Source organism: Engraulis encrasicolus, chromosome 11 (genome assembly GCF_034702125.1).
Source record: "Engraulis encrasicolus isolate BLACKSEA-1 chromosome 11, IST_EnEncr_1.0, whole genome shotgun sequence".
NCBI lineage: Eukaryota > Metazoa > Chordata > Actinopteri > Clupeiformes > Engraulidae > Engraulis > Engraulis encrasicolus.
Genome location: NC_085867.1, coordinates 15,866,713 through 15,887,283, shown reverse-complemented (window position 1 = coordinate 15,887,283; position 20,571 = coordinate 15,866,713). Strand labels below are relative to the sequence as shown.

Sequence of the window (20,571 nt, the reverse complement as noted above, 5' to 3'; positions counted from 1 at the left end):
GTGTCCAATGCAAAAACAACCTCACTGACACACACACACATAAGGTACAATAAATGAAGACCTCAAATAATCAAGCTTGCCCCTTGTCAGGGGAAGAGAGTGAACTCTTACTTAGTGTTTACAAAGAGTACAAAAACTCTCTTGACTAGGTTTTCTCATGTTGTCTGCTTGTGCATCTACGTAAACTCTGTGAAGTAAAGTGGAGTTGACCAATGGCAACCCGGTTGGAAACCTGAAGCCAGAGATGTGCTTTAATGGAGGATGACTACACACAGCACTGGCCTCACAGAGCAGCGGATGTCCACGAGCCTTTCCTGTCATCATCTCCAAACGACGGCCTTACCCTCATGCAGAAAAAACTCTTAGTCCGTGCTCACGTAAGGACACACACACACACACACATTCACGCACACACAGACACACACGCATGCACGCAAGCAAGCAAGCAAGCACGAACAGACAGACACACACACACACTATCCCCCATCCCACTCCACATACACACACACACACACACACACACACACACACACTATCCCCCATCCCACACACACACCACTGGGGGTGATGAATCTGATGGCACACTATTTAGGGGGGAGATAAAATACTGAAGTTGTGCTAAGGCGCTGATCCTATGGAGTGCACGGGACTCTGCTGAGATTCCTATTGATTTCTGTCCCGCTCTGGCCGAGACGAGTTCTACCTCAAGGCCACATGTATTATGACGGCAACCAACCACCCCTCACACACACCACCACCACACACACACACACACACCACCACCACACACACACACACACCACCCCTCACACACACACGCAGACACACACCCCTCACACACACCACCACCACACACACACACACACCAGCACCACCACCACACACACACACACACACCACACACACACACACACACACACACACACACAGACACACCACACACACACACACACACACACGCACACACACACACACACACACACACACCACCACCACACACACACACACACTATCCCCCATCCCAATACACACATACATAGAAGCGTGCACACCCACCCACATCCACCACGACAGACAGACAGACAGACAGACAGACACACAGCCCAGCCACAGTCAGAGAGAGAAAGAGGGAAAGAGAGAGAGAGAGAGAGGATTGCAGTCCGATGTATTTAAAAAATCTTCCCTTCCACCTAATGGCAGGTCCAGGACTGAGCCGCAGTCATTTAGCGGGCTGATTGGAGCGGCCCGCTCGGTTCAGGACGCCGCTGATTTAAAATGATGTCCGACGTGAACTACATTCCCCTGCAAAAGGAGGGGGTGGGTGGGGGGTGGGGGGGGGTAAAATGATTCAATTTAGCGATTTATTCATATTTACTGAGTGTACCGGCATTACATTTGTATAGATCACATCAGGGTTAAAAAGAAAAAGAAGGGAATAAGAGGTAAAAAAGAATACAGGGCCCTAAAGGAAAATCTAATCAAAAATACTAAAGACAAGCCAGGCAATCACACGGAGTCCACATTGAGGAGACACACAGGTCCAGGGTCAGTTGCATGCTTTTTTTATGATGTCTTTTTGAGATCTATCTGAATCACATTAAATTGGATATAAAGATGTGCAGACACATACATCACAGTAAATGGTACGCTGGAGCATTGCTCTCCGAGAGTCCCACCTTAACAATCGGGTTATAGAATCGGGCCCCAGATCCGATTAATAATTTACAATCCAGTTAGGGGGAGAACAAACATTTCTGTTCAAGCAATTTAAGTTGCAGGATTGATATTGAAGCCCAAGAGGGGGGTGGGCGTGAGGTGGGGGGGTGAGGGGCAGGCAGTGTGTGTGTGTGTGTGTATGTGTATGTGTGTGTGTGTGTGTGTGTTGCGACTGTGATGCTGGCCTCTGGGAACTTCTTTTTCTTGCCTTTATGATTTTGTATCTATCTATTTTATTTTATTTCATTTATTTATTTTGGGGTCAGTGGACTTTACAGTGGAAAAAACCCTCTCTCACACCAACTCTTTTCTTTATCAAAGCCCCATCGTTGTAAAAACACACGGTACTCACACACATTCATTCGAGGGTTTTTATTCTTATTTAAGAATCATCATCCTTGCTTTTTAAATTCTCCTCCTCTCTTCTCCTTGGACCAGAACTCATTTACTATTTCCTCATCTGCACACACACATACAGTATATACACACACACGCGCGCGCGCGCACAAGGAACAGCTCTCACTCTGCCAGAGAAAGTTTTTATGCTCGACAAGGTTCATGGTAATGAGTATATAATTGCGGGCGCTTCAATCGAGCTCTAAGTAAAATGAGCTCGTCATATTGCAATGGAGCAGTCAATGATCCTTCACCATTCACCATCACAGGATGACAGAGACAGAGACAGAGACAGAGCCTACACACACTCCCGGTTGACTTTCAAAAAGGTGGAAAAGTACTGTCCGTTTACATCGCACACTGGCTCAGGCTGATTTCCAAAACCAATCCATTTATACGTGCATTTTATATATATATTACATTTGGTTACGAACAAATGTTTAATAAAAATTCTACTCTATGACAGCATAGGGCGCTCAGGTACTGGACAAGGTTTGTGGTGGACTGTCCCATTCCTTTACTTTACACCGTTCACATTCACTCCATACATATTACATTCACATTTTGCTTGCGATGTTTATTAAATAAAGCTCTTTTAATTTACTTCAATTTTCAATGAATGAAGGAATGGATGTTTGAACTGGTGTGAAGGAATTTAACATTGGTGAAGCTGAGGTTCTGTCTGAGGTCCACTAATTTTTAGTTGTGGAACAGTGCCCTTGTGTGGTTGATTTAAGCATGTGCAGTTGGGCAACATGAAAACAGAACACCGTTGAATGCTAGAGTCAGGTCTAGAAATCAAGATCCTTCAGAGATGTATTTCTTTAAAATGATCCACAAGAATCTTTGGGTCACACAGAAAAGTACTGTAGCACGAATGAGAACCAAGAACAAGGCACTGCAACATTCACATTCTTGCTGGACGGCTTGGAGAGGCAAATCTGGGTTTGCATGGTCGGCTCAATAACTTTAAAGTGTTTGGGCACTTTAGAAAAGGATTCACATGTTGGCCACAAATACATGCCAAACTGTATGTTTAAGTGACTTATAAAAGTGTTTTAAGTATTAAAGCATTTTAAATGTTTTTTTTTTAGTCATTTATACAGAAAGTAACTAGGCATGTTTTAGTGGCTAACTTGTGGACCCATATTCTTAAGTGTTACCGTTTTAAGTGTTCTGCTTTGGTCCCGACCTCTACACAACTGTGCAATTGCCCAAGGACAGGGGCGTATTAAGAAGGCCTGGGGCCCCTACACAACAGGTTGTAGGCCCCCCGGAAGGCACATTTCGTGACAAATTTACATAGACAGTGTCATAATTACAAGCTAGGAATTAAGGATAACATGTCTACCAACTCTACTCCACATGACACATCAATTCCTTAATATTGCATCCTGTCACAATTCCACAATTCTTCACTTTTGGCCAATCACCCTGGCAGGTGGGGGGCCCTCGGCTGCAGCCATATCTAGCCTGTGCATTAATTCGGCACTGCCCAAGGACAAGAGCTCTTAAAACATGATTTAGAGTTACAGTTACAAGGCAACAGAAAAATAGCTTAATTTAGAAATGATCACACACATTTCCTATGGCAGTTGAATTATATGTAACAGTGGTTTACAGTACATCATGTACAGTAAAGGATTTTATAAAAACACAGTGCTGGTTGTGTCATATCCAGCGAAGAGCACTGACTTTGAACATAGCTGACAGCATACTGCATTGGAAGCACCTGATTCTTTGATTACAGAAAACATCATAATACTGTATAAAATAGACATGATTTAAAACTTAACAGAAGAGTTTTGAAGTTTCCAGTTGACATTTTTCCTTAATACGCGGCACGATGTGTGTCTTACTGAATATTCACATATATGGCAGTCTATTAAAATATAAAACGACGAGAATCCAGGAATCCTGATCCGTCAATAGAGATCGCATTAGCAGGATTGTCGTTCGCAAGAGAACTGAGATGAGCCTGACTTTTTGAACATCCATGGGGTCCAAAGACTCACAGGTAGTGGCAAAGGCAAAGACCTGGACAGACAGGTAGACAGACACTTGTTGCCAGAACGTTTAAGAGTCTCTGAGAGGTTTCTGGTAACAGTGAGAGCTGTCTGGTTCCAGGCCTGGGCAAGGCTTGGTCACAGCTTGGGTTCGCTTGAGTAAGACATACCTCCTCTCCTCCTAGCCCACTACCATGCTGCTATACATCTTCTGCTGCTCCTCCTTCAGAGTCTCTTTCACCTTCTCCCTTTTCAGGCCTCCATCCCTGATGGGGAAAAACACATAGCTTGTAGTTTAGTTTAGGATAGTATAGTTTACTGTTCATGATGTGTTTTGTGTTTATGTTCTATGGTCTGTAACATGTCTAAGGGTATCTAGAAACGCCCTACACAAATACTATGTATTACTATTATTAATAGTAGTAGTAGTATACATGCATGTACTATGTACTGTATGGTATAACTATATGTATGTGCCTGTTCAAATACCTGTACCATGCATAAGAAGCACAAGCTATGCAGCACCAGCAGACACCTTACAACGCGGCAATCACTTCCGGGGTGGTATTTGGAGTATGTTAGGATGCATTTTTAAAAATGTAAACAAACCATGCATGGCCATATTAGAGTAGTCAGGACTATGGAGAGGGTTGAGCAAAAAACGCAGCATCGTCATGTACTGTTAACTTTCATTACTCACTTCAGAACTCTAGCGTTATGAGAGAAAATGAATACATCAGTATATGTGGACCAACCAGCTGTTCAGTATGTCTGCTTGTACACTGTACATAGGGAAACTGGTGAATGCATTTAAGGTCGCTCTTCAAGACACAGCAAGGCATCATTTCCAAGGCAGATGGAAAAGCAGAAAACAAAAAAACATAGAATTTGTCGATGGAAATGGAGCTGAAATGACAATGTCCTGCTTGTATTATGAAACCTTAAAAGCCTTTGTATGGTAACTAACTGACTGAAACTTTTGGTTTAAACAGAGGCGTTTACAAATGCCTCTGGGTTTAAAGGAGTCATGGCTCCCTCTGCTGGACAGAAATATAATTGTTAGTTCTCGCCTTAAAATAACTTACTTCACCATCCAGCAACCATTGACACCATTTGTTTTAAATTGGAGTGGTAGCTAGAACCCCTGTTAGGAGTCCAAAAACCTTCATCTTCAGCACATTCATCAGAAAGTTGACCACTTGCCCTGGGTTAACCATAATAACTAATCTTGGTTTCTAAAATACCAGGGTTTCCCCCAGCACTTTTCAGGGAAGGCGCCCATCTTGACAACAAACACCTACATCATTGGCTAGATCCCCTGAAGATACAGATTTTGTATTGTGCAATGTCTGTGGAATGCAATGTCTTAAGCTGTTTCACCAAACACTTGCACAAACTATTTATTTTGGCAATTTTTAAATAATATTTCAGCAGAAGATTTTCTTTCCAATGAGGATAGTCACGTCTCACGACACCTGCTTAAGTCACATCACCTTTACTAAGAAATGTTCTGCGGGAAACACTAAATACTCCCTTAGTTTCCTTCCCAAACTTCCATAGTATTTATCTAGCTCAGAGAAGGTTCTGATGTCTGCAGAGATATTCATTCAGCGATTCATCTTCAAGTTGAGTTGATGTGCAATTTTTAGGCTTAGAAAAAAATACTCAATCAGAAGACCAAAACACCATTCCAACACAAATCCTGACACACAGTGACATCAGTGAGAGTTCAGCAGTCATTATTGATGACGTCAGACAGTGATGACATCACTCTACCCTTACCATGAGAGATCGACCAGGCCACCCTGACGGGCAATAGCAGACTTGACTCTGTTGGCAAAATGAACCGCATCCTCTCCTTCCTACAAGATAGACACGAAGAAAACAGAACTATATTAGGGATACGGCAGGTGAACATGGTCAAGGAGGCAACAAAAAATGTTCAACAAAAAGTGAACAAATGACGGCACATTCATATCAAGAAGTGATTCAACTTTTTATCTATGCTAATTCCAACCTACCTATATGGGAAAGAGACACCTACAAAATGATTCAGACAGGTCTGTATGTTTTTGACATGTTTTAAGATTTTTCTTGGTCTTTTACGACTTTATTGATGACAGGACAGTTTGAGAGGTGGATAGGAAGCGAATGGGGAGAGAGATGGGCAGGGGTCTGTAAATGACCTAGGCCGAGAATTGAACCCGGTTTGGCCACATGGCAGACGAGTGCCCTACCAGTTGGGCACGACAGGGCCCGGTTTTGACATGTTTTATATGGTACATACTTTTAAAGTGGCTCCTTACTTTACTCATATGTGAACAGGACACATAATGGTTTCAGCATATTGTGGAACAAAAACTTTGCACATGAAATGTGCTTACACATATGAGGAAAATAAAAAATAGGACACTTAAATCGTGTTAAGAAAAACTTGTGAAGCCATTACATGGCTTTGTGAGTTCTGTATATATATATTTTCATATGGCCCATCAGGCGATCCTTCATTATGACATGGAAATGTACACTTTTCTCCATGTCTACAACTTTGAATTACGTCACACACTCTTTTGGCTGCAAATCGTACTGCTTTTTTCTTGGACCAGTAAATATTGGCTTATTACTACTTATTACATGAAAAAGATCCTATGTGTGTGAACATAAAAGACTACAATACATACTGGACCTGAAAGGGTGATATAAAAAAACAAATATGGCTATGGACATAAACCTTCAAAGACCTCCTTCAAAACCAGCCAATCCATTAATCAGTTACTGCGAGGGAAACAATGCAGGTAGAAAAATGAATCAGCTAGCAAACAACTCTTAAGAAGGCCTGCATTGCATAACTGCGGTACATACAGTAACTGCTCTCAGTTGTACTGTATGGTGTTGCATTATGCAATATGTCTTCAGAACATGACATACATGAGGAGAGGTGAGGCTACATTGCATTCCCCCTTCATCATATTGCCCAGGAGAGTCTCTGAATGAGCTGCAAATCACCAGTGAAGTCACATTCAATCAATCAATCAATCAAACAAACATTTATTTTTATAGCTCAATATCACAAGGGGACCTGTCTGTCTTTCGGTCTGTCTGTCTCTGTCCACCCGCAGTGTTTTGGGTAGCCTGCAGATGGCGCCAAACACACACCACATCACGTGCATCTAACATTGGCCAAGGGGCCAGGTTGCTGTCTCCGTTTGCTCTTGTTGAGCATTAGGACAATTAGAAACATGATTTCGATTTGCTTTTTATGTGTACTACATTAAGACACAGACACTGACTCGCCGAATTTGAGTTCAACTGTCTGGTCATCGGGGGAAGGTACCAGACGTTGACCACTATGGCCTATGGTTGTACTAGCCACTGTTTACTCTGTGGTGCTCCATGCATGTGTAGCTCTGAGGTCAAAGTAACGCAGTGCATAAGGGGCTCTCTCCTGATGTCCTTCTGTTCTACGCGAGAGACGTCTTTGACTTTGACTGTAGCTGTCTGTTGATGGGGGGAAGTTACCAGACACTGACCACTATGGTCCAGCCGGTCATCATCCGGAGGAAGCAGCTCAGCCATGTACTAGAGCATGACACGGGAGTGGATTTTCACTCCTGTCCTGTCCCGCTCCCAGAAAAAAAATCCTGTCCTGCCCAATCCTGGTCCAGAGTAAAAAAAATAAATCCTGTCCTGTCCTGTCCTGTGTGGAACGACTCCCAATCCTGCCCGCTCCTGCTCAAAAGTACTCCCACTCCTGTCCCACTCCTGTATTTTTTTTTTTTTGTATGTTGTTACCTGTATGCATATTTGCCTCCTAGTAAGCAGTTGTAGCCATAATAATAGCCAATACAATTATACACAAGCTAATGGGGGTCTGGAGAAACCCTGGGTAGCCTAATAGAAAAAATGTTTTTTTTTTCCCCATGTTTATTATAGGCCCTATTATTATTATTATTATTATTATTATTATTATTATTATTATTATTATTATACTACAGGAGGGGAAGGCACCTACATCTTCATGCACTAATCAATAGCCTACTGTATGCCATTTCTCTGTGCAACAAAAACGGGGAGGAAATCAGATGCTACAATTAATAGTAGGCAATTGTAATGAAACCAGTTGGATTAGTTAAGACTAGTCATGCTACTCAGTAAGCACGAGTTTACCTAGGTCAACTTCATGATGCTGGTTACTGGTTAGGCTACTGAACTAGTAGCCTGACTAAATCTAAACATACTATAAGCTAATCCAACGGTTTCATGACAGCGTTGGACTTAAAACACATGGGGTGAAACGGCGTGCAGTTCTAATAAATCAGGGAGGCGGAGCAGAGAACTTCCCTAACTTTGTTGGCTGCGCTTTTTGACATTCACAGCAGACGCACACTGAACACTACTTCTGAATCCTCCTCATACTAGAACTACATCTTGACTACTTTGATTACGATTGCATTCTGTGCTAAATTAGCCTCAGTTAAATTTCCTGTTATTGCGGAGTTGATTGGGAAATGCCATAACGGCAACGTCGTACGAGCCTGCAAACCCAGTACTACAAGTGGCTATTTCACTATCAGATTCAAGAGGTTTCATGTCAACAATGCGAACTCCTGCCTGCCTTATTTGAACGTTTTAACCAGGCGTCCTTTTTTGAAAAGCTGTAGAAGTTTTAGCACAGCACACAAAAATCAACTCCGACAAAAAAGGATGAGATTAAATCAATCGTGCGCGCTTTGACTGATGCCGTGCGAGTCTATTGTTCTTTCTCTGGTCTGTTTGCCACGGGGACAGAAGTTCCTCAATTATTGCCAACATGGAATTCAACATTCAAATAACATTGAGGACCGTTTTTATAGCGCATTCCCATTCACGCATTGACATTGTCGGACAGGCAGTGTAGGCTATGCGAGGACCTCCCGCAGGAGTCAGGGAAAATGCGCAGCTCTCGCAATCATGCACTCAAGGAGCGAAAATGCGAATTCAAAGGTTTGAAATAGCCGACATTCAGAACAATAACCATCCTATTTAACCCTTCCCGCTCCTGCCCACTCCCGTGGAATATTATTCCTGTCCTGTCCCAATCACGAGATGGATAAATGTTTGACTCCTGTTTCACGTGTATTCCCGCAGGAATCACGTGTCCCACGGGAATTCCCGAAAAATGTCATCCTCTACTATGTACTTAAGCTCGGCCCTAGCGGTTGTGTCAGTTATGCAATGTGTCAAATACGCATTGCAACATGTTCACATGAAATGTGCACATGAAGGCATCTCCTGCGCCAAGGACATTCCAGCCCTTGGATTATTGTCTGCTAAGGGTACTGTAATACAACAGTTCTGAGGTCAAAGTAATACAGTATATAATTAAAATAAGCTCTATCCCATTGTCCTTCTGTTCCACATGAAAGTAACTGACTTAAACTGTCTGGTCATGGGGGGGAAGAGATACTTGACGTTGACCACTATGCTGCCGTGCAAAACAAGAACGCAGTAACTAAAAAAAAAAAATTTATATCGGAAAAGGGCTTTAAACTACCTCATTTGTCTTGTGTCAAAAAATGGTGGTCCAACACCGTTCCGTTTTGGAGAAAAATCATTTTGAAAGTGCAAAAATTACCAAAAAAAAGTTACTGCGGTGTTGGATTAAAGGTTACGTCGTGCAAAACAAAAACGCAGTAAGTCGGTGAGTTACTGCTGCACTGTCCAATGGGAATGGTTTGAGAGTAGACCGTAATACTAGCCAAGAACGCAGTAACTCCTGCAGTAACTCCATTTTGTGGCAGTAATACCAGCCAATAACGCAGTAATTCTATTTTTTGTGGCAAAAAGACACATAAATGTTGTTTTTTCGGGGGGTTTTGTGTGCATTAAATTTCTATCCTAAAAAAGCATGACCAGGAAGTGTCACCACCACTTTACCGACAACACAGTTGTCGAGCCACATAGGAAACTTTGAAGCCTTTTTTCTCAGTTTGCAGTTTTCAGAGTTACTGCGTTCTTGTTTTGTAGGGCAGTATGGCCTATGGTTGTACTAGCCACTGATTACTCATGTGACTGCACCAATTCATGAAGGCAATAGAAGATGCCCAGTGTTGCACTATGGTCTATGATCGTTGTGGCATTAGTCTGTTTTGCATTCAGTTACCTGTCTGGTCATGGGGGGAAGGTACCAGACGTTGACCACGATGGCCCAGCTGGTCATCATCCGGAGGAGGTAGCTCACCATGTTGTACTTGCCACTGTTCCAGAAGGCGTCCCCGAACTGTGGATCATACTAACACCACAAACAGGCAGAACAAAAGTCTTGTCATTGCCAATTTATTTAACAAGAGTATGTTCGACATTCACAATGCATTACAGTGCAATATTCACATGCAATATGATGCATTATATTTACATGTATATACAAAGTACAACAAACATATCTTTTTTTGTGAGTAATGCATGTAGTCTCTTTGTGGAGATGGGCATGCCGGTGTGTCTGTTCACTCTTGACTGAAAAGTCTCAACTACACTATAGCAACATTGCTGTCACATTACAAAGGGTCTTTAGTAAGAGATTACGAGTTGTTCATTACAATTTTGGTGATATAAAAGAGTGTTACAAACAGTTCAGAATCGACGTGCTCATGAATGCGTGCTCATCGTCGACTCAAACACCCAGAGATATTGTAAGGATATTACGAGAAACTCCACTTCTCTGGGTGGTACTGCACTCTAGGCGAGTGCAGACTCCATTCAGAAAGAACGGGCTGCTGCGCTCAGAGCCGTATCTCGACAGCGGCCACTAGGAGAACTGCAGGCATGGGTAAAATCGGGAGTGGTGATTCTGTATTTAATACTGGGTGACAGCGCAGACACTAAAGAGAGAAAAACTACCGTTCTGAAGCATGTACGTTGATAAAAAAAACAGAGATTCCGAAAAGTACACTTGTTATGCTATTTTGAGAGGGAAGAGGCTGTTCTAGAAGAATAGGAGATGTTTTTTGTTACAAGACATTGAACTACCGACTGGACTGATGACATCGCCAGGAATACCCGTGTCCGTGGTGCCCACTGCATATTTGAGGTTAGCGCGAGGATCCGTTATCTTATTTCGGGAAAAAACACCTGTCGAGTCTCTGTACAAGTGAAGGGAGCATGGACGATTTTGAGGCAGCGGTGCGCACGCAGCCAAATTATATCATACCTGTTTACAAACTCTAAAGGGGTCTATAGGTAAAAAGGAACTAATGGTGGGGGTGTCCCCCTGGTGGTGGGAGGACGTAACACAGGGGTTCTGTACAAAGGGTTACACTGGCTGATCAAAATATTCACAGCTCATGTCAGTGAAATGGTAAAAAAAATGCACGACTATAAATACACCAATAGCACTGACAGCATGTGCTTACCTTTATTGCCACAGGGTGTATGGTCCCTCCAATCTCAAAACTTCCCTTCTTAAACATCATAACGGATGTGTTGTTGATGCAAGTTCCTGCAAAAGTGTAGAAAAAAACAGTGGATGTTATGTTAATTAGTTAGGCAATCTTGAGACAGCAACGTTTTTTTTTTTTTCAATTTCCAGTTGTTAGTGCTAAATCATTCAGAACATAGGAGAAGCCTAATTTGAACTAGCAGATTGGGAAATGTGTGAGACTACGACGGCGGTTCTCAACCAGGGGTATGCGTAACACGAGGGTACTTAAGCATGCTTCAGTGGGGTACATGGATTTTTTTTTCAAATGTATAGCATAAGCATAGTCCCATGGTGATAGAGGATATAGGTAGGGTGCGATTTGTAGGGGGGGAAGGGGGGGATTGTCCCCTCCTCTGGTTTTGATATTGCCACTTTTTCTTCATAATTTTAATCACAGTTTAATTTAATTCCATTGATATTGCTTAAAATCTGAAGCATATCCCCCCTTCTGGTTTTCTGACAAATCGCACCCTGGATATAGGGCATGAGTGAGGGGGTACTCATGGTATGATAAAAACGCTTACAGGGTATGCAAGACAGAAAAGCTTGTGGAAACTGTTGAGTACAATGTTGAAATGGACGGGGTGGGGTGGATAAGGTGGATACACTGTCCAGAGAAGGAGATCATACTCACCTTCAGGGAAGATCAGTATGGGCAGTTTGGTTTTGTCAGCGACGTGCGCTTTGAGCCTGTAACAGAGCGTTGATGTGAGAAACATTGAGCATAAAGAATTGAGCGTTGGGGTGACAGTGGCTCCACAGTAAGAGGAGTCACCAAGGAAACAAAGGCTCGTTGGTATGATTCCACCACCTCATGGCTAAGTGATCTCGAGAAAGACACTGAATTTTATACTGCGCGGGGTGTGCTAACTGGCACCTTGCACCTTGCCTTCAGAGAATGTATGAATGTAAGGTTTTCAGTGTAAAATGCTCTGGGTTCCCTGCTGAGTCTTGACATGTGCTACATTACTCCACACCATTTACCATCCATGTCGTACAACCCTGCAGCAGACATCTGAGGTCTACAGGTGATAGTTACAGCATATACGTCTAGCTATGGGACATTTGCCATATAAGAATATGAATGTAGATCAACATGAATTAAACATTCAGAATTAAAAACATGCAGATGCACTGTAAAACCCTTTTACACATGCATTCAGCATAATAGTTTTCTACTGGCATGACAGTGATATGCAGCTGTGTTCTTTAGTCTAGTCTATTGTATTTCCTCACCTGTTGGCAACAGCGACGCGATCCTTCATCTCTGACCTCTCAAACCAAATGTGAGGGCAGGACCTGAGCATTGACCTCTGAATGACCCCCAGCAGACCACTGTGAACTTGCCCCACCTACACAGAACAGAATACAGGAACACTCAAGTGGTGAAAAGACGGATAAAAAAGGGAAAATGTTTTTTTTTCTTGGGCTCGTGCTGGTGTTTGTTTGTCCCACCCACCATGGCGTAGCATCCATCATTGGCTAAGATAACAACGTCGATCGGCGAGGTGTGGTTGGCCACACAGATGCCTCCCTTCTTGGGCCTGTTTTCTCTGTGGACGAGAAGAAATTAAAGTGTGGTGGTAAGTGACTCAACAGGGTGATGAGGGCTCACGTATCTGTAGCAGGCATAACCAGCGTTTCCCCACAACACTTTGCAACTACGGTGGCCAGCTGGATGACACTTTGGCTAGGCCCCTGAAAATATATTTTAAAATTGATTTTGTATTTGAATGAAATTTATTAAGAAACAAAGACTATTTTCTTTTTTTTTCTTTTTTTTTGGGTGACTATAACAGCGTTCCACTGGTGGAATGCGTGCATCAAGGGGCTACATGGGAGCTCATCGGCGTGCAGATCTTCTCTGCCTTGTCCTGCTCCTGTACAGTATGAGTAACAGCAGGGGTCCTCACTTGTTGTGGTAGCGGATAGTGGCGGAGAGCCCTCTGGCGCATATCCTGTAGCAGGTCAGGTGGACCAGGTCACTCAGCCACATCTTACCACTGAGAATAGAATAGAATAGAATAGAATATACTTTATTTGTCATGCAAGCATGAAATTTGTCTTTCGTCTCACCATAAAAACAAACATGTACATTCACTCCATTAAAACACTCATACTCTAAAAACATAAATACACATAAAAACATTGCACATATCCCCTCCCTCCAGCCACCCCTCCCAGCACACACACCACATACAGTACAGGTCAGATACCAGATCCATTCCCTTGTTGTTATACCAGCCTAGCTTTTCCATTGCTTATTGACCATGGAGATTGCGTTGGGTATGAATGAGTGCTTGTAGATGTTTTTCTTTGTAATGTGTGCTCTGTAGCGCCTCCCTGAGGGGAGCAGCTCAAATTCAGGGTTAAGGGGGTGGGTGTTGTCATCTAAAATGTTTATGGTTTTCCTATCAACTGCAGTCCAATACAGCTTGTCCAGTTGCTTTTGGGGTCGCCCTATGATTTTTCCAGCATTTTTCACCACTCTGGACAGCCTGTTCTTATTAGATAGGGTGAGGTGGCCATACCAAACAGAGATGTTATAGGTGATGACACTCTCTATTAAGCTAACATAGGTCCTTTCCAAAATGTTGCTGCTAACTCCAAAGCCTCTCAATTTTCTTATTAAAAACAACCTTTGGTTAGCTTTCTTACATATGGCATCAACATTGTCTGAGAAGCTCAATTTTGTGTCAATGTATGTGCCCAAATACTTAAAACAGTCAACAATTTCAAAAACAAGCATGCAAGCAGAACAGAGGAACAGCATGGATGATGGTGATGCTCAGTTATTGTTGCTTTTGCCACATAATTCAATTCAATCATTTGACTATTCCTCAATCAATTTCAGTGTTCTAACATGATTTTACATGTTCTCAACCTGCTAAAAACGTCAGACCGCACAACAAAACTGTGCATTAGTGCATGATTAGTGCAAGGTAGTGGTAAAGCACCTAAAGGGGGGGAGCTGTGGCTTTATGTTTCATAGGAGAATGAGGCAGTTTAACTGTTCTATTATGAGGTTTATGACTCACTAACCAGACCTCCTGCACTCGTGATGTAACCCTCGTTTTGCCTGTCTTTGGCTACGCTACACTCTAAGTCGCTTTCCATAATAGCATGTGCTTAGACTAGAGTTAAGTAATGCAATCTGTTTTTTTTTTGTTAGTCAATAAACCATCTACTTGGGAGACCAAGACGAATTCCCAGACAAAAAACAGAAATGTAGGCTATGTAACGAAAAGTCAAGTCACTTCTAAAGTTTGTCACTATTATTGTCTGACTAATATGCTAATATAATACATCTAAGAAGAGTACCTTCAGGAGAAGAGAGTTGGCATGCCTGATTACAAACTAATCAACTGCTGACTACAAACCTTATTACAACATTGGGATGGTTAGATTTGTTATTCTATCATCACTAATATGTATGTGTTATACCATACAATGAAGAGACTAGTTAAAACACTTGGCTATTTCTGCAACAGAGGAGAAAGGGGCAATGAGCAAGGGGACACAGGGCCATGCTACACACACTAGAGGTCATATGAGGGCTGATGACGACTACTGCGGCAAATGAACAGTAGGTTATTTACCTGCTATGTGGCAACAGGCCCACCAGGGTAGTTCCAATCACCAGCCAGCTGAGGCCAATGAGAGCCAGGGTTATCCTGTGGGAGACAGACGCACCGTGACACTTGACACTTAATGACCCTAAACAGACTCTGAAAAGAAATAGGAAAGGTCTGCACCAATCAATGCCCCCAAAAGTGTAATATTTATTTTCAGTTCTTGACTGTTTGGCCCAGCACCTGCACCTCTGAGAGCAAGGGTTATCCTGTGGGAGAAAGACGCACGGGCCACACGTGTGGGATTTAATGACTCCAAATCACTTGCATCAACATGCAAACATTATAAACACTTTATGGTAAAAGTGTTATTCCACTACCATGTGCACAATCTTACCACTATCAAAAGAACACTAAAATAACACGGGACAAGCTATATTTACTCTAGTGTTTTTTGTATTCTGTTATACTGCACGCTGCTTCACAGTTTCCTAATAAACCTTATTTTTATGGTTACCAGGTAGCCATCCGTGTGAAGTGCTCTGTGTACACAAGTGAACAAACACAGTTGCGTACGTCAAGGGTTTCAAAAACTCACACAGTCAAGTTTCATTACAAGATTTAGCATATGGTCATGGGTTTATAAACGTCTTTTATGATTGTGGTTCAATTACCTACTCTCTTCGCTAATATCCAACCCATCAGGATTTCAGTCCTTGTAAACTCATCTGGCACCTGCTCAATCTCCCAGACCCAGCGCCTTCTCCACTTGACACTTAATGACCCTAAACAGACTCTGAAAAGAAATATGAAAGGTCTGCAACACTAATCAATGCTCCCAAAAGTGTATTATTTCTTTTCAGTTCTTGACTGTTTGGTCCAGCACCTGTACCACTGTGTGTGTGTTCTCTGTCTTTTTGGACCTTAACAGACTTTATGGACCTAAAGAGACTGGGTTTATCGGGTGTATAACACGACAGAGAATCGCAGGACTGTGTAGTAAGAGCGACATGAGCGATAGAAGCAACAGAGAATGCCGGATAAAAGCAAAATGCAAACATTCAGACATTCCAATTGCCTGTGGCGGCTAGCGCTGAACCACATCATAGCTCATTTGCTTAAAGTCCATCAACAAACTGTTGCTCAAGTCGCTCAAAGTCAATTTCTTCTGTCACCGGAGTGGCTCAAGTCGCATCTAGTCTATTTGTGCCATTATTAACATCTTCCATGTTGTTGGATGTGTGCTCTATTGTACTATGAATTGTGTGCCCTTTTGTTGTCATTCAACCAATAATTTGAGTCTTGATAACTGATATTCGACATCTGCTCAATCTCCCAGCGCTTTCTCCACTTGACACTTAATGGCCCTAAAGAGACTGAAAGGAAATAATTAAGGCATTTAGCTAAGAACAACACGAGTGCAAAGTCATTTTAACCATTGAAATAGACTCTCCGTCCATGTTAGCTGAATGCTCTGATATAATGATAGGGAGCCATATCACATGTAGTGATATGTTTCTAGATAACTACTAAACTGGAATTGATGCATTACCGTATCAACAGGCCAAGGCCCTGGATGATAGTGACACATAAGCTGACGTGTGTGTATGTATTTTTGTTTGTGTAGTTAAGCTTAATTACTTATTACACCACTAACCTGAGTGGTGCGAGGACACAGTAGCGTATGAACAGTCCCAGGCCCCAGATGATGGTGACGCGGACGCTGATGTAGTGGAAGTTGTTGTTGGTGCGCGTGAGCAGGTTCCATGAGGCCAGCTCCTCAGATGTGAAACGCTGCGTAACCTAGAGTAGAGTAGAGTAGAGTAGAGTAGAGTAGAGTAGAGTACAGTAGTGTAGAGTAGAGTAGAGTAGAGTAGAGTAGAGTAGAGTAGAGTAGAGTAGAGTAGAGTAGAGTACAGTACAGTAGTGTAGAGTAGAGTAGAGTAGAGTAGAGTAGAGTAGAGTAGAGTAGAGTACAGTAGTGTAGAGTAGAGTAGAGTAGAGTAGAGTAGAGTAGAGTAGAGTAGAGTAGAGTAGAGTACAGTAGTGTAGAGTAGAGTACAGTAGTGTAGAGGAGAGTAGCGTAGAGGAGAGTAGAGTTGAGTACAGAAGAGTAGAGGAAAGCACAGTACAACAGAGTAGAGAAGAGGAGAGTAGAATACAGTAGAGTAACTTGTATTAATCCCAAAGAAAATGAAGGTGTCCAGCGGCATACATAAATGCACAAATACACACACAAGTAAATCATCACACACACGCACGCAAGTACACACACATACACACCCACGTACGCACGCAAACCACACACATACAACAAAACACACATGCACCTCGTCCTCCACGATACTCTCGATGCCCTTGCGTCCAAAGTAGAAGGCGTCGCACAGCCTGAACTCCCCGCCCGCCACCGCCACTGAGCGGGGCCAGCCACGCCGCAGCGCCCCAATCTCCTCCTGCATGGACCCGTCATCCTTCTCGATGATCCCTGAAAACGGTGAGAGCATATGTGAGCAAATCAGTCTGTCAACTTTATGTTATTAATAGGGATGTGCAAAAAAATCGTAATGACAATGCATCACCATACTTACTTTCGCTATATATTGCATCGATTCATGACAAACAATTATTTAATAATAAGAAAATGTAATTTGACACTGGCCCATTTTGTTCAGTAAAGAGTAGGTAATACTTCTGTTTTAATGGAAGCTCTCTTCCAGATGCTAAAATGTTTGAATAAAATAAATTGACTTATGAATGCTACACAGCAACTGATAAATACACATTTACTGACGTAAATATCGCAATGCATTGCAATAGTACATGAATTGCAATGCATCATGATAAAATCCCATCGTGGGATATGTATCGGGATGCGCATTGAATCGTGATCCCTTTGCCAATACCCACCCCTAGTTATAAAGTTGTAAAGTATCTAAACAAAACAAGAAGCTATAAAGTATCTAAACAAAAACACTATCACGCTACAAGATGATGTGCCAGTTTTCTGGATCATTCTTGAAATCAGACGAAGGTGACAGAAAGTTAGCGGTGTAATGTCTTCCTTCAGGATAAAGTGTGTAAACAAAACCACTATACTGCAAAGTGTTTAATGTTATCTGTAAAGTAGCGTTTTCTGGAGTATTCAAGAAGTTACTGTATAAACCTCAGCTGTGTTTATGTCTTCTTTCAGGATTAAGTATCAGAATAATCCCACTATGACATTAATGCTTCAATATGTCTTATTTCATCTATGCCAGTTTTCATCAATGGTTTATGAGAGGGTTTTTAACTTCGGTGGGTGAAGGATATCTCACAGCTATACAGTCAGTAGACCATGGGAGTACACTTGCAACACATTGCTTTCATTGGTACAAAATGGTTCAGTCGGGTGACATCAGTCGAGGGGGATTTGGAGTAAAGAGCAGTTTTCTTAGCCAAAGTTGCACAATACACTCCTAGTGCACCAGTACATTAGGTTTTTTGGCACTACAGGTGGCCACATACACTGTAAAGTGACAAGAGAGATATCGTGCACGTATCATGTCAAGGAGCAACACCTGCAGATCTGTCATGCAAGCAAGAAAGAAGATCCACACAAAAATAAAATTGTGGGTTTTTTTTATATCGTGATGTGTGTTTTGACTATGTCTGATTTTCTACAAAGTCAACATTTGTGACATGAAATGAAATATACACTAAAAAAAGGTTTCATATATATTTATTTCTTGGTTACGGGATGACATAATATACATGATGAATAATACACACACACACAAACAAACACACACACACACACACACACACACACACACACACACACACACACACATACACACACACACACAGCATCTCTATTCACCCGTCAAAACACGAGTTGTGTGTTGTGCTGCCTGCTCTGTGAGTGTTAGGCCTCTTACCATTGGGTAGTTGGGCTTGCACTGTTGGCTGATCCCTCTGTCCCCTTTGGATCCTTAGCGTGGCCCACTGCAGTAAGAACAGCTTTATTCGCCAGATGACCTTTCACACAGTGGTTCAGTTTGCTTCATGCTCACAAACTGCTGCTCAGAGTTAAATATGCACTGCCTGCTATGAGTAGCCTGTGTACCACAGAGGGTGTCCGTTTACATACAGAATGATATGCATGACAGTAAGTGTGCATGATGGCAGTAGCCTGTACAGCCTACAGTACACGCAAACTTACATTTTGGCTTAGTGAATATATTGCCATTATTACTAGACAGACAATGTGTTAAGCATTGACATGAGCAAATTGAGGTAAATAAATAAACTATGGTGGGTGACAACACACACACGTGATGTTATTGTGTATATGGCGCGTGTGTTTATAACACCTAACCTGAGTGAGTTACAGAGAGGGTCTGTGGTTCTAACATCACATCTCTTGCACAATGCATGCTGGCCAACGCCTTTACCTCCAACGTCTTCACCAACAGTTTAATGTATATTTCGGTCACCCCCAGCGAAGCCCCACACATGGCTGGTAACATGATGAGGCCGACCACTACGGAGATCCACAGCTGGATGAGTAGCCATGCTATGTCCCAAGCATCCTCCATCTCCGGTGTATTTTGGTCAGCTTTCAGCTGAGGTGCGCTCGTATCAAGTCACCTGTTAAACAACATGGTTATTAACGTGTCATGCGCGTGTTTTTGGCACACAAAGACGAGGCATTTCTAAGAACAACGCAGTTCAAGCTAGCAACTTCCCCTATTGCAACACAATGTTCCTGAACTAACTAATGGAAGACCCTTTGGAGTATGCCATATTGGGATATGGCTGCATGAAAAGTTACATCATAAGTCTTGTTACACACCTTTTGAAATTGCTGAGTTATACATAATCTGCATTACTTATTTTCTAAAATATCAAGACAAAAACCATGAGCATAACTTTGCGTCCATCATTATAATTCCGTTAGCTAGCTGATAAGCTTAGCCGCTAGTTTAAAACCAGATCTATCGCAAGGAACATATATTTACACGGAATAAATATATGTGTATCTCAAATTGTATTCATAACATACCGTCATATTTTTCATATTAATGTACTCCAGGCGCTCCTGATAGTTATCTGAGCATAAGAATAGTGTCCTCCTCTGACTCAAAATAACTTTCGTGGTCTGACAGACAGTTTCAAAGTTCATAATGTTATTGGGGAAGAGCGACTCACTGTGGTTATATATGACATTGCAATACAATTCATAGAGAATGTAATAACCAGGCCAGAGCTGTAGAACCAGGCCTAGAGGTGCTAAAGATGAGGAGGGATAAACAAAACAAAAAGACAACAAAAAAGACGTGCGTGCGCGTGTGATCTCGTGAGAACAATCTAAGGGTCTAGGTCCAAAAGTGGGTCCCAGCAGACAGGGCTAAATTATGATTCATGGGCCGTTGAGCCCCTATAG

The 20,571-nt window shown here is 42.3% G+C and overlaps 1 protein-coding gene across 2 annotated transcripts in view; it reads right to left on the bottom strand.

Annotated features, from left to right (window-relative positions):
• The window catches only part of gpat3 (glycerol-3-phosphate acyltransferase 3), a 71,238-nt gene extending 50,940 nt beyond the window's left edge, over positions 1-20,298 (bottom strand). The window contains exons 1-14 of one of the 2 annotated variants that reach the window (XM_063210025.1): positions 20,191-20,298; positions 19,580-19,775; positions 19,064-19,130; positions 17,477-17,631; positions 16,804-16,949; positions 15,174-15,248; positions 13,488-13,577; positions 13,034-13,127; positions 12,811-12,926; positions 12,209-12,264; positions 11,507-11,592; positions 10,261-10,389; positions 5,901-5,980; positions 4,289-4,384 (exon numbers count right to left, since the gene is read on the bottom strand). In XM_063210025.1, coding sequence (XP_063066095.1) covers positions 4,300-4,384; positions 5,901-5,980; positions 10,261-10,389; positions 11,507-11,592; positions 12,209-12,264; positions 12,811-12,926; positions 13,034-13,127; positions 13,488-13,577; positions 15,174-15,248; positions 16,804-16,949; positions 17,477-17,631; positions 19,064-19,130; positions 19,580-19,723 — 1,323 coding nt within the window. In that variant the 5' untranslated portion in view covers positions 19,724-19,775; positions 20,191-20,298 and the 3' untranslated portion in view covers positions 4,289-4,299. Of the gene's footprint in view, positions 1-3,550; positions 4,385-5,900; positions 5,981-10,260; positions 10,390-11,506; positions 11,593-12,208; positions 12,265-12,810; positions 12,927-13,033; positions 13,128-13,487; positions 13,578-15,173; positions 15,249-16,803; positions 16,950-17,476; positions 17,632-19,063; positions 19,131-19,579; positions 19,776-20,190 lie in introns of those variants that run through there. The other variant, XM_063210024.1, reaches the window with a different exon arrangement.
• Between the last annotated feature and the right edge of the window lie 273 nt (positions 20,299-20,571).